Genomic DNA, 12,358 nt, shown 5'->3' with positions numbered 1-12,358 from the left:
ATTGTAGATGGAGTGATAACGCCCAGCAAGTACCAGAAACAGCTCCAGGAGCAGTTGGAGCGGGAGACCTACTTCCCCGACATCTCCGTCAGCCGACCCGCCTCGCGGGTCCACTGGGCTATCCGGGTAACTATACTCTTCAAACAGTTAGTCTTTAAAACAATGGAAATGAAAAAAAACTCTTGGGATGCAATTGGTCGCAATTGAAACCTTGGAGGTTATATTCAAGTTTATGTATGCGCGTTGAGTCCCGTTTTAATTATTGATCGCTCGAGTCTCTTTTGATCTTGTCACCGTTGCCGTAACGCAGGAGACAAAAAATAATCTTTACTGAAATAATTATATGCCACGTTCCCGTAAGCATAGATTATGAAGAAATTAATGTTTTAAAGTTAAGAGACCACAATTTTAAGAGTAACGCAGGAGACACCATTACCCCCAGGTGCCAGGCGACGAAAACCAGAGTATATACGTGTGGCTGGACGCGCTGGTCAACTACCTCACCGTGACCGGGTACCCGGACGAGGACGCCGTGCGAGCCCGCGGCCGCGCCTGGCCCGCCGACGTCCACGTCGTGGGGAAGGATATACTCAAGTACGACGGTAGCTGCTACATTGCATGCCCACTTTATCAATGAATTCCTTTGTATGCAAATTTTCAGCTCGCTTTACAATATACAGGGTCATTTTTGGACCGTTAGCCATATTGTGCGAGGTGATTAGGTAGGCCATAATGAACAAAATTTTCTATGAGCCCAACTCCGAAGTCACAAAAAATATTTTGGCCGTTTCTTACATTTTGGTCGAGAGGATGTCGACGTTTTCTACGGGAAGGCCAATTTTTTTGGGATTGCGGGGTCGGTCCCATAGAAAAAGTTGTTCAGTATGACCTATTTAATCCCCTCGCACAATATGGCTGACGGTCCAAAAATGACCCTGTAGGTACATATATACTATTGCAGATTCCACGGGGTGTACTGGCCGGCGTTCCTGATGGCGGCGCGCCTGCACCCGCCGCGGCGCCTCGCCTGCCACGCGCACTGGACCGTCGACGCCGTCAAGATGTCCAAGTCTCTGGGCAACGTCGTCTGTCCCAGGAACACGCCCGTCACCGGCGACGCTCTGAGATACTTCCTGCTGAGAGAGGGCACGTTACATAGCGATGCCAGTAAGTATACGGTAGGCGCAGTTCTGACCCGATCCGCCTCCCCGATGGTCCGGTGACCGCAGACAGTGTCGACATGTATAAATATTTGGGGAATGTTGTCTGTCCACGAAATACACCGGTTACAGGAGAGTCTTTACGATATTTCCTGCTTAGAGAAGAGAGGGGACATTACTATAAGTAGGTATGTAAGTATGCAATAGGCACAGTTTTCACTCAGGGTAGTCATATCTCCCAGTAGACTTTAGACAGTATCAAGATGTCCAAATGTTTGGGAAATATTATTGTCCACGAAGTATTCTGATTACTGGAGATTAAAATATTTCCTGTTACGTTACAAAGCGATCCCAGTGAGTTTTTACAAGCTTTTATTTAGTTTCACCTGACCGTTGTCTGTCTGTAATCAAATCTTGCAAGTTAAATTTGATCCACTTTCCGGTTTCCGATTGAGCTGAAATTTTGCATGCATGTATAAATAAATCGGATGACAATGCCGTACATACCATCAAGCTGATCTGATGATGGAGACAGGAGGTGGCCATAGGAACTCTGTGATGGAACCTGATTGTGTTTGGGGTTTTTAGAATTGTCTCAATGAGTATTAGTTGTCTGTCGTAAGAAAAGTACAGTCAGCGATAAAAGCTTGTACCAAAAATGAAATTTTTGCCAAAAACTTTTTAGTCCTATCCCTAGATCTAGATCCCAGTAAGTGTTTTACTTCTTTCATGTTTTGTTTATGTGTTCAGATTACAGTGAGAGCAAGTTAATAAACGTGGTGAACTCGGAGCTGGCGGACACGCTGGGCAACCTGGTGTCCCGCTGCTGCGGCGCCGCGCTCAACCCGCGCGGCGAGTTCCCCGCGCTGCACGAGGCCGAGGCGGCGCAGCTCGCCAGGCGGGACGTCGCACAAGCGCTACTCACGAGAGTGGAGAGATTGCCAGGTAACGACCCGCGAGGCGAGTTCCCCGCGCTGCACGAGGCCGAGGCGGCGCAGCTCGCCACGCGGGACGTCGCACAAGCGCTACTCACGAGAGTGGAGAGATTGCCAGGTAACGACCCGCGAGGCGAGTTCCCCGCGCTGCACGAGGCCGAGGCGGCGCAGCTCGCCAGGCGGGACGTCGCACAAGCGCTACTCACGAGAGTGGAGAGATTGCCAGGTAACGACCCGCGAGGCGAGTTCCCCGCGCTGCACGAGGCCGAGGCGGCGCAGCTCGCCACGCGGGACGTCGCACAAGCGCTACTCACGAGAGTGGAGAGATTGCCAGGTAACGACCCGCGAGGCGAGTTCCCCGCGCTGCACGAGGCCGAGGCGGCGCAGCTCGCCACGCGGGACGTCGCACAAGCGCTACTCACGAGAGTGGAGAGATTGCCAGGTAACGACCCGCGAGGCGAGTTCCCCGCGCTGCACGAGGCCGAGGCGGCGCAGCTCGCCACGCGGGACGTCGCACAAGCGCTACTCACGAGAGTGGAGAGATTGCCAGGTAACGACCCGCGAGGCGAGTTCCCCGCGCTGCACGAGGCCGAGGCGGCGCAGCTCGCCACGCGGGACGTCGCACAAGCGCTACTCACGAGAGTGGAGAGATTGCCAGGTAACGACCCGCGAGGCGAGTTCCCCGCGCTGCACGAGGCCGAGGCGGCGCAGCTCGCCACGCGGGACGTCGCACAAGCGCTACTCACGAGAGTGGAGAGATTGCCAGGTAACGACCCGCGAGGCGAGTTCCCCGCGCTGCACGAGGCCGAGGCGGCGCAGCTCGCCACGCGGGACGTCGCACAAGCGCTACTCACGAGAGTGGAGAGATTGCCAGGTAACGACCCGCGAGGCGAGTTCCCCGCGCTGCACGAGGCCGAGGCGGCGCAGCTCGCCACGCGGGACGTCGCACAAGCGCTACTCACGAGAGTGGAGAGATTGCCAGGTAACGACCCGCGAGGCGAGTTCCCCGCGCTGCACGAGGCCGAGGCGGCGCAGCTCGCCACGCGGGACGTCGCACAAGCGCTACTCACGAGAGTGGAGAGATTGCCAGGTAACGACCCGCGAGGCGAGTTCCCCGCGCTGCACGAGGCCGAGGCGGCGCAGCTCGCCAGGCGGGACGTCGCACAAGCGCTACTCACGAGAGTGGAGAGATTGCCAGGTAACGACCCGCGAGGCGAGTTCCCCGCGCTGCACGAGGCCGAGGCGGCGCAGCTCGCCACGCGGGACGTCGCACAAGCGCTACTCACGAGAGTGGAGAGATTGCCAGGTAACGACCCGCGAGGCGAGTTCCCCGCGCTGCACGAGGCCGAGGCGGCGCAGCTCGCCACGCGGGACGTCGCACAAGCGCTACTCACGAGAGTGGAGAGATTGCCAGGTAACGACCCGCGAGGCGAGTTCCCCGCGCTGCACGAGGCCGAGGCGGCGCAGCTCGCCACGCGGGACGTCGCACAAGCGCTACTCACGAGAGTGGAGAGATTGCCAGGTAACGACCCGCGAGGCGAGTTCCCCGCGCTGCACGAGGCCGAGGCGGCGCAGCTCGCCACGCGGGACGTCGCACAAGCGCTACTCACGAGAGTGGAGAGATTGCCAGGTAACGACCCGCGAGGCGAGTTCCCCGCGCTGCACGAGGCCGAGGCGGCGCAGCTCGCCACGCGGGACGTCGCACAAGCGCTACTCACGAGAGTGGAGAGATTGCCAGGTAACGACCCGCGAGGCGAGTTCCCCGCGCTGCACGAGGCCGAGGCGGCGCAGCTCGCCACGCGGGACGTCGCACAAGCGCTACTCACGAGAGTGGAGAGATTGCCAGGTAACGACCCGCGAGGCGAGTTCCCCGCGCTGCACGAGGCCGAGGCGGCGCAGCTCGCCACGCGGGACGTCGCACAAGCGCTACTCACGAGAGTGGAGAGATTGCCAGGTAACGACCCGCGAGGCGAGTTCCCCGCGCTGCACGAGGCCGAGGCGGCGCAGCTCGCCACGCGGGACGTCGCACAAGCGCTACTCACGAGAGTGGAGAGATTGCCAGGTAACGACCCGCGAGGCGAGTTCCCCGCGCTGCACGAGGCCGAGGCGGCGCAGCTCGCCAGGCGGGACGTCGCACAAGCGCTACTCACGAGAGTGGAGAGATTGCCAGGTAACGACCCGCGAGGCGAGTTCCCCGCGCTGCACGAGGCCGAGGCGGCGCAGCTCGCCAGGCGGGACGTCGCGCAAGCGCTACTCACGAGAGTGGAGAGATTGCCAGGTAACGACCCGCGAGGCGAGTTCCCCGCGCTGCACGAGGCCGAGGCGGCGCAGCTCGCCACGCGGGACGTCGCACAAGCGCTACTCACGAGAGTGGAGAGATTGCCAGGTAACGACCCGCGAGGCGAGTTCCCCGCGCTGCACGAGGCCGAGGCGGCGCAGCTCGCCAGGCGGGACGTCGCACAAGCGCTACTCACGAGAGTGGAGAGATTGCCAGGTAACGACCCGCGAGGCGAGTTCCCCGCGCTGCACGAGGCCGAGGCGGCGCAGCTCGCCAGGCGGGACGTCGCGCAAGCGCTACTCACGAGAGTGGAGAGATTGCCAGGTAACGACCCGCGAGGCGAGTTCCCCGCGCTGCACGAGGCCGAGGCGGCGCAGCTCGCCACGCGGGACGTCGCACAAGCGCTACTCACGAGAGTGGAGAGATTGCCAGGTAACGACCCGCGAGGCGAGTTCCCCGCGCTGCACGAGGCCGAGGCGGCGCAGCTCGCCAGGCGGGACGTCGCACAAGCGCTACTCACGAGAGTGGAGAGATTGCCAGGTAACGACCCGCGAGGCGAGTTCCCCGCGCTGCACGAGGCCGAAGCGGCGCAGCTCGCCAGGCGGGACGTCGCGCAAGCGCTACTCACGAGAGTGGAGAGATTGCCAGGTAACGACCCGCGAGGCGAGTTCCCCGCGCTGCACGAGGCCGAGGCGGCGCAGCTCGCCAGGCGGGACGTCGCGCAAGCGCTACTCACGAAAGTGGAGAGATTGCCAGGTAACGACCCGCGAGGCGAGTTCCCCGCGCTGCACGAGGCCGAGGCGGCGCAGCTCGCCAGGCGGGACGTCGCGCAAGCGCTACTCACGAGAGTGGAAAGATTGCCAGGTAACAACCCGCGAGGCGGGTACCCTTCAGTACGAGGTTGAGGACGCTCAACTCGCAAGGCGAGACGTCGCATACATCCAATTAAAGCTTAAAAAATACATTTATATATTTGTAACTGGTGCCTCATAATTTCATTTACATTACAGTCTTCAGTCATTACAGTCGTTAATTTCAATCTATATTTTGTGATAGCTAATTACCATACTAACTTACCTATACACAAATTTGACCTTCCCATAGAAAGTTTTATTTTGTCGGTAAAAGTGTCCCTGGGATACGAGAGGTGAGTGTGATAAAATAAATGTAAATAAAAGCCTGTCCATGTTTGTAGAGCAATGTCGAGAATACTACTCGTCGTACCAGTTCTACAAGGCGGTGGACGAGGCCATCGCCACGCTGCACGCCTGCAACCTGTTCTTCGAGGCGCTCAAGCCCTGGGAACTGCGCAAGGTGATCACCTATTATAAAGTGTGTGTGTTACAGCCAAAGTAATCAATCCGGATATTATAAATAAGTTTTTGGCAAAAATTAAGTTGTTGGTACAAGCTTTTATCGCTGACTGTACTTTTCTTTTCACTGGCAACGAATACTCATCGAGATAATTCTAAGAACCCCAAACACAATTAGGTTGCGTTGTTTAATCAGAAAGTTCCAATCGCCACCTCAAATCAAATAACTACATTGCAAGTTAAATAAAAGCTTGTAGAAAATCAACAACAAAATAACATGAACCCATTTGTATTTGTAGGAGAACCGGCAACGCGAGCTGGATGTAGTCCTGCACCTGGCGCTGGAGACCCTGCGGGTGTCCGCCATAGTGCTGCAGCCCGTCATACCGCAGCTGGCGACTAGCCTGCTGGACCGGCTGCTGATCCCCAAGGACTGCAGGAGCTGGCAGCATTGTGAGGTGAGCATTGAACCGGCAACGCGAGCTGGATGTAGTCCTACACCTGGCGCTGGAGACCCTACGGGTGTCCGCCATAGTGCTGCAGCCCGTCATACTGCAGCTGGCGACTAGCCTGCTGGACCGGCTGCTGATCCCCAAGGACTGCAGGAGCTGGCAGCATTGTGAGGTGAGCATTGAACCGGCAACGCGAGCTGGATGTAGTCCTACACCTGGCGCTGGAGACCCTACGGGTGTCCGCCATAGTGCTGCAGCCCGTCATACTGCAGCTGGCGACTAGCCTGCTGGACCGGCTGCTGATCCCCAAGGACTGCAGGAGCTGGCAGCATTGTGAGGTGAGCATTGAACCGGCAACGCGAGCTGGATGTAGTCCTACACCTGGCGCTGGAGACCCTACGGGTGTCCGCCATAGTGCTGCAGCCCGTCATACCGCAGCTGGCGACTAGCCTGCTGGACCGGCTGCTGATCCCCAAGGACTGCAGGAGCTGGCAGCATTGTGAGGTGAGCATTGAACCGGCAACGCGAGCTGGATGTAGTCCTACACCTGGCGCTGGAGACCCTACGGGTGTCCGCCATAGTGCTGCAGCCCGTCATACCGCAGCTGGCGACTAGCCTGCTGGACCGGCTGCTGATCCCCAAGGACTGCAGGAGCTGGCAGCATTGTGAGGTGAGCATTGAACCGGCAACGCGAGCTGGATGTAGTCCTACACCTGGCGCTGGAGACCCTACGGGTGTCCGCCATAGTGCTGCAGCCCGTCATACCGCAGCTGGCGACTAGCCTGCTGGACCGGCTGCTGATCCCCAAGGACTGCAGGAGCTGGCAGCATTGTGAGGTGAGCATTGAACCGGCAACGCGAGCTGGATGTAGTCCTACACCTGGCGCTGGAGACCCTACGGGTGTCCGCCATAGTGCTGCAGCCCGTCATACTGCAGCTGGCGACTAGCCTGCTGGACCGGCTGCTGATCCCCAAGGACTGCAGGAGCTGGCAGCATTGTGAGGTGAGCATTGAACCGGCAACGCGAGCTGGATGTAGTCCTACACCTGGCGCTGGAGACCCTACGGGTGTCCGCCATAGTGCTGCAGCCCGTCATACTGCAGCTGGCGACTAGCCTGCTGGACCGGCTGCTGATCCCCAAGGACTGCAGGAGCTGGCAGCATTGTGAGGTGAGCATTGAACCGGCAACGCGAGCTGGATGTAGTCCTACACCTGGCGCTGGAGACCCTACGGGTGTCCGCCATAGTGCTGCAGCCCGTCATACTGCAGCTGGCGACTAGCCTGCTGGACCGGCTGCTGATCCCCAAGGACTGCAGGAGCTGGCAGCATTGTGAGGTGAGCATTGAACCGGCAACGCGAGCTGGATGTAGTCCTACACCTGGCGCTGGAGACCCTACGGGTGTCCGCCATAGTGCTGCAGCCCGTCATACTGCAGCTGGCGACTAGCCTGCTGGACCGGCTGCTGATCCCCAAGGACTGCAGGAGCTGGCAGCATTGTGAGGTGAGCATTGAACCGGCAACGCGAGCTGGATGTAGTCCTACACCTGGCGCTGGAGACCCTACGGGTGTCCGCCATAGTGCTGCAGCCCGTCATACTGCAGCTGGCGACTAGCCTGCTGGACCGGCTGCTGATCCCCAAGGACTGCAGGAGCTGGCAGCATTGTGAGGTGAGCATTGAACCGGCAACGCGAGCTGGATGTAGTCCTACACCTGGCGCTGGAGACCCTACGGGTGTCCGCCATAGTGCTGCAGCCCGTCATACTGCAGCTGGCGACTAGCCTGCTGGACCGGCTGCTGATCCCCAAGGACTGCAGGAGCTGGCAGCATTGTGAGGTGAGCATTGAACCGGCAACGCGAGCTGGATGTAGTCCTACACCTGGCGCTGGAGACCCTACGGGTGTCCGCCATAGTGCTGCAGCCCGTCATACTGCAGCTGGCGACTAGCCTGCTGGACCGGCTGCTGATCCCCAAGGACTGCAGGAGCTGGCAGCATTGTGAGGTGAGCATTGAACCGGCAACGCGAGCTGGATGTAGTCCTACACCTGGCGCTGGAGACCCTACGGGTGTCCGCCATAGTGCTGCAGCCCGTCATACTGCAGCTGGCGACTAGCCTGCTGGACCGGCTGCTGATCCCCAAGGACTGCAGGAGCTGGGAGCATTGTGAGGTGAGCTTCATTGCATGTAATAATATACAATACATATATACTTACAAAAGCCATTTCATGCCATAACACAAGGTACATATTGTGGTTTAGCGTATTATGGTTACGTTGTTTCGGTTTTCTCATAAGTAATGTTTGTGTGGGGAAACATATCAATACAGCAGAGCATTCAGATTACACAAAACCTTCATAAAATATTTAATTTAGTCATATAAGATTTATTGTACGCTCGAAATGGGCAAAATTGTTGATACATTTATATTTATAACATGTTATACTTTTTACACAACTTTGACAATAAAATATTATCTTATCTAATGATAATCACATTCCATCACATTAGATGTATACTTTTCTCTTTCTTCTTCTTCTATCTTTTTAGTTTATGCATTTGTAAATGTTTGGCAGTCATGAAGGCATTTCCTTCGTTCGTATAATGTGGTGGTATGTGTGTGCAGACGCCGTCGTGGCGGGTGGCGGGCGCCATCCACGAGACGAAGAACATCCGCGGCGGCAAGTTCCTGCTGTTCCCGCGACTCTACACAGACAAGAAACCCGCGCCGCAGAACAAGAAGAAGGCCGCGCTGTGAACTGACTCACACACACCTTACCGACATTGAGGTCAAGATAGTTTATTATTCATGTAGGCATATTCCAATGCGCTTATGAACGTCAAATAAAGCTCATCATCGTCATCGGCCCCGGCGTCTTTGCGTATGATAGTTGCGGCGACTAAAGAAGGTATTCGGAGGAGGTAGTCTCCAGCCTACGTCGACTGCGACGACTGTGTGACCGGTAGTCGATCGGCATTTCTTACACCGGCTCTATATAACCATACCTCTACCTCGAGAAGATTTAAATCCCCCCTCGATTGGAGGACATCCCGATATGGGACAGGCAAGAAATTCGTCGAGACTATATTGCATCTTATAATTAATTGAGTACCTAGTTGTTTAGATTGAGTGTACATACTAGTTTGGGGAAACTAGATAGATAGTGACGGCCAAAGTGGCTAAATATATCACCACACATCTTTGTTACCATACAATTAAATGTCTTCCGGTACATTTGGCAACTCTGGGCGTCGCTATTTATTCAATTCTGACTGTACTATATTATCAGGTAGGTAGATTAAGTTTAAGTATGGGGAGAGACTTGTATTGTAAACTGAGTGATTTGATCTTACACCGACACCGTGGAAGATTAAATTAGACCGTTGATCATGTGGACTGGAAAACTGCTCCAGTGCAAGAAAAGACAAACACCGCGCATTTAATATTTTTACCACAAATGGGGCATTTTGTATATGAAGATTTCCAGAAAAAAGTCTATCATAACCAATTATAGACGCTTCACACAAATAAACCCTTAATTTGGTAAAAAGAGAAAATAATGTTTCAAGACTTTCAAGCTTCTTGAGTGCTCAATAGTAGTTAGAAAATATACTAAGGTCATAAAATACGTTCATAAGAACAATACCAAATGAAGGGTGTCAGCAATGATCTCGTCATTATCTACAGATAGTGGGTGTATATGTTACTGGGATTGTTTAATGATTGTGCAATAACATATTATATGTAAGGTGTATCAGGTCATTTTAAAGCCGAACGCGTTTACACAAATGCAAATACATATGTATGCAGGTGCGCCAGCTAATAGTTTTGCTGGCTATAATGTAGTACCTAATGTTGCAATTGCAACGTGCAAATTAAAATCATTGTCGGTTTTATCAGTACGACAGCTAATTTTATTGTAATTTGTAAGCTGAAATAGTGATCATAATTATGAAGGAAAAAGTGACTAGTCCAGTAATTTATTATGAGTCTTGTACTTGGCGTTTACACATATTTTTAGCAAATTATAAATAATATCACCCGCACCGCTTGCCGCAAGGTGAAATACAGAACTTTTTATTGTTTTACTCGTACATTTATCGTTAATTTATTTTCTTGCCAATCCTAATGTACCTACAGTTAATAAATAGTTCTACCTGTGTAACTATCATATAGGATAACCTACCCTATATCAAGCACCCTGCCAATGCTTGGCACCTTCAAGTTTAACGCAACAGTGGTGACGTGTCAATCATAGGCTCGTTTACCGTAATATCTCAATGTGTTCACTTTGCTAACTTTAGTATTGTAAGTATTTGAGGAGTTGACATTTTATCTCAACCTCCTTCAGTCAATGTATATGTGGTGCATTTGTGTAGGTATTTGTAAATCTGATTGTTATTTATTTTAATTGCAATTACATTTGTTGTTGAATTAAACAGTCTTTCGTGCCTTTTACCCATGATAGATCCCTATACTTCTACTTGTTTACATTTAAATTTATATCTCACCTAGGTACCTTAAAGTAATACTTACAAGAGCGTCGCCAGCTGGGGCATCTGGGGGAAGAGGGGGAAGACCTATAAAATACATATGATATTAATCGATTAATGTGTTTGACATTTATCGTCAGTATTGTGACATCCCCTAAGTACCCTTTAAATTCTTGGAGGATATAACCATACGGATTAGCCAACAGGTGGGTTCCCCTCTGTCGAAAATAGGCGGCCAATGGTCATATACATTGTATGGACTGACGTTTATCTGCCATGGCTATTTTTACGAGTACGTTACGTATACATTTGACGTGCCGCTCCCCCGCAAAAATCGGGGTATCGTCTTGGGTCGTCCCATTCGTTTTTCGTCAAGTTCTTAAATTAGTCCTATTCTGCTTTCGTCACTCACTCTACATTGAAAGCCACCGACAATTGTGACGAATATAGAATGAGTGACGAAAGCAGAATAGGACTAATTTAAGAACTTGACGAAAAACGAATGGGACGAGCCAAGACAATACCAAAATCGGCAGACTATTGTACCGAAAATTACAGACAAGGAGTCTCCGTTTGGTTATGTCTTCTAAGTTTACGAACTATAATGAAAGTCGGTAGAGTTAGCATAATTGCGGTAAAGGAATAAAAATAAAACATCAAATATATCGGAGTCAATTTATATTTACGAATACGCTTATGAAATAATAATATTTGCATGGAAATACTGCAATAACGACTAACAGGTCAAGCTAACATCCCGCTATACTAAGCTACTTACAGCCGACGAAGACCTACCTACAACTAATATCTCAACGCCGATCGGACGAGGGCCCCGGCGCGGCGCGGTTGCAACAAGGCAGGTAAACTAGCCATGCTTGGCACTCAACATTATTAGTAATTGGCACCTGTTTTGAAGGAACTCACTGCTGATAGGTGCCAACTATTGGCAGGGTGCCGGTAATAGGGTAGTTTACCCTATTTTGATCAGAGACAAGTTTTATAAACCCGTTGCTCTTTATACAAAGGTTAAAGCCACATCACTGTTGTAGGTGACGTCTCTAAAATTATAATGTATTCCCATATATCCCCGCCGGGCACAGACGGGAATAGGTGCGTTCATATGAATTATTCCCATCTGTCCTCGCTTCATGTATGGCGGCGGTCACTGGCGATAAATGGAAATACACCAAAACTATGTTGCTGTAAATATTTTCAGTTATTTGCCACAAATTATGAATTAAAATATTCTTATGTATTTTTATTTAAACCATTCTTAAAAAGGTATTCTTTGACGATTCGCCCTACATCCGATCAGCCAATACACCGAGTCAAATGCAGTCGATGAGTATAGTACAGGTATGAACGATTACAAATAGTAGGTACAATTATATAAAATGTTACAAAATCGGTAAAAGGTAAATGCTCAAATTGGCGAACACCGACACCTGACTGCACTCGCCGCTCGCAGGCCACTAAACTTGTCAAATATTTTAGGACGTCAATCGGAATGAATTTCTAATAAAACTTGAATTTTTTTTTTTCATTTTGTATCAATTTTTTATACTTTGTGGGTATTACGAGAACTTAATGGGAAAATCAATTGAAATTTTATCTCATTTTTCCTCCTATTCGGACTAAATAGCTTGTGATTCTGAGTAGGTACTGTTTACACAACATATCCACAAAGCACCTTTAAACTGTACAAAATTTTTGGAAATGCTCATATGATAATC

At 52.2% G+C, this 12,358-nt stretch overlaps 1 protein-coding gene across 1 annotated transcript in view; it reads left to right on the top strand.

Moving 5' to 3' along the window:
* LOC134675035 (methionine--tRNA ligase, mitochondrial) overlaps positions 1–10,743 on the top strand; it is a 30,282-nt gene extending 19,539 nt beyond the window's left edge. The window contains exons 6-12 of the mRNA XM_063533182.1: positions 8–126; positions 443–594; positions 962–1,167; positions 1,911–2,105; positions 5,569–5,687; positions 5,986–6,144; positions 8,758–10,743. Coding sequence (XP_063389252.1) covers positions 8–126; positions 443–594; positions 962–1,167; positions 1,911–2,105; positions 5,569–5,687; positions 5,986–6,144; positions 8,758–8,889 — 1,082 coding nt within the window. The 3' untranslated portion in view covers positions 8,890–10,743. The remainder of the gene's footprint in view (positions 1–7; positions 127–442; positions 595–961; positions 1,168–1,910; positions 2,106–5,568; positions 5,688–5,985; positions 6,145–8,757) is intronic.
* Positions 10,744–12,358: the final 1,615 nt, after the last annotated feature.

This window comes from Cydia fagiglandana, chromosome 21 (genome assembly GCF_963556715.1).
Source record: "Cydia fagiglandana chromosome 21, ilCydFagi1.1, whole genome shotgun sequence".
In the NCBI taxonomy this organism is placed as follows: Eukaryota; Metazoa; Arthropoda; class Insecta; order Lepidoptera; family Tortricidae; genus Cydia; species Cydia fagiglandana.
This window is presented reverse-complemented; position numbering and strand designations above follow the sequence as displayed.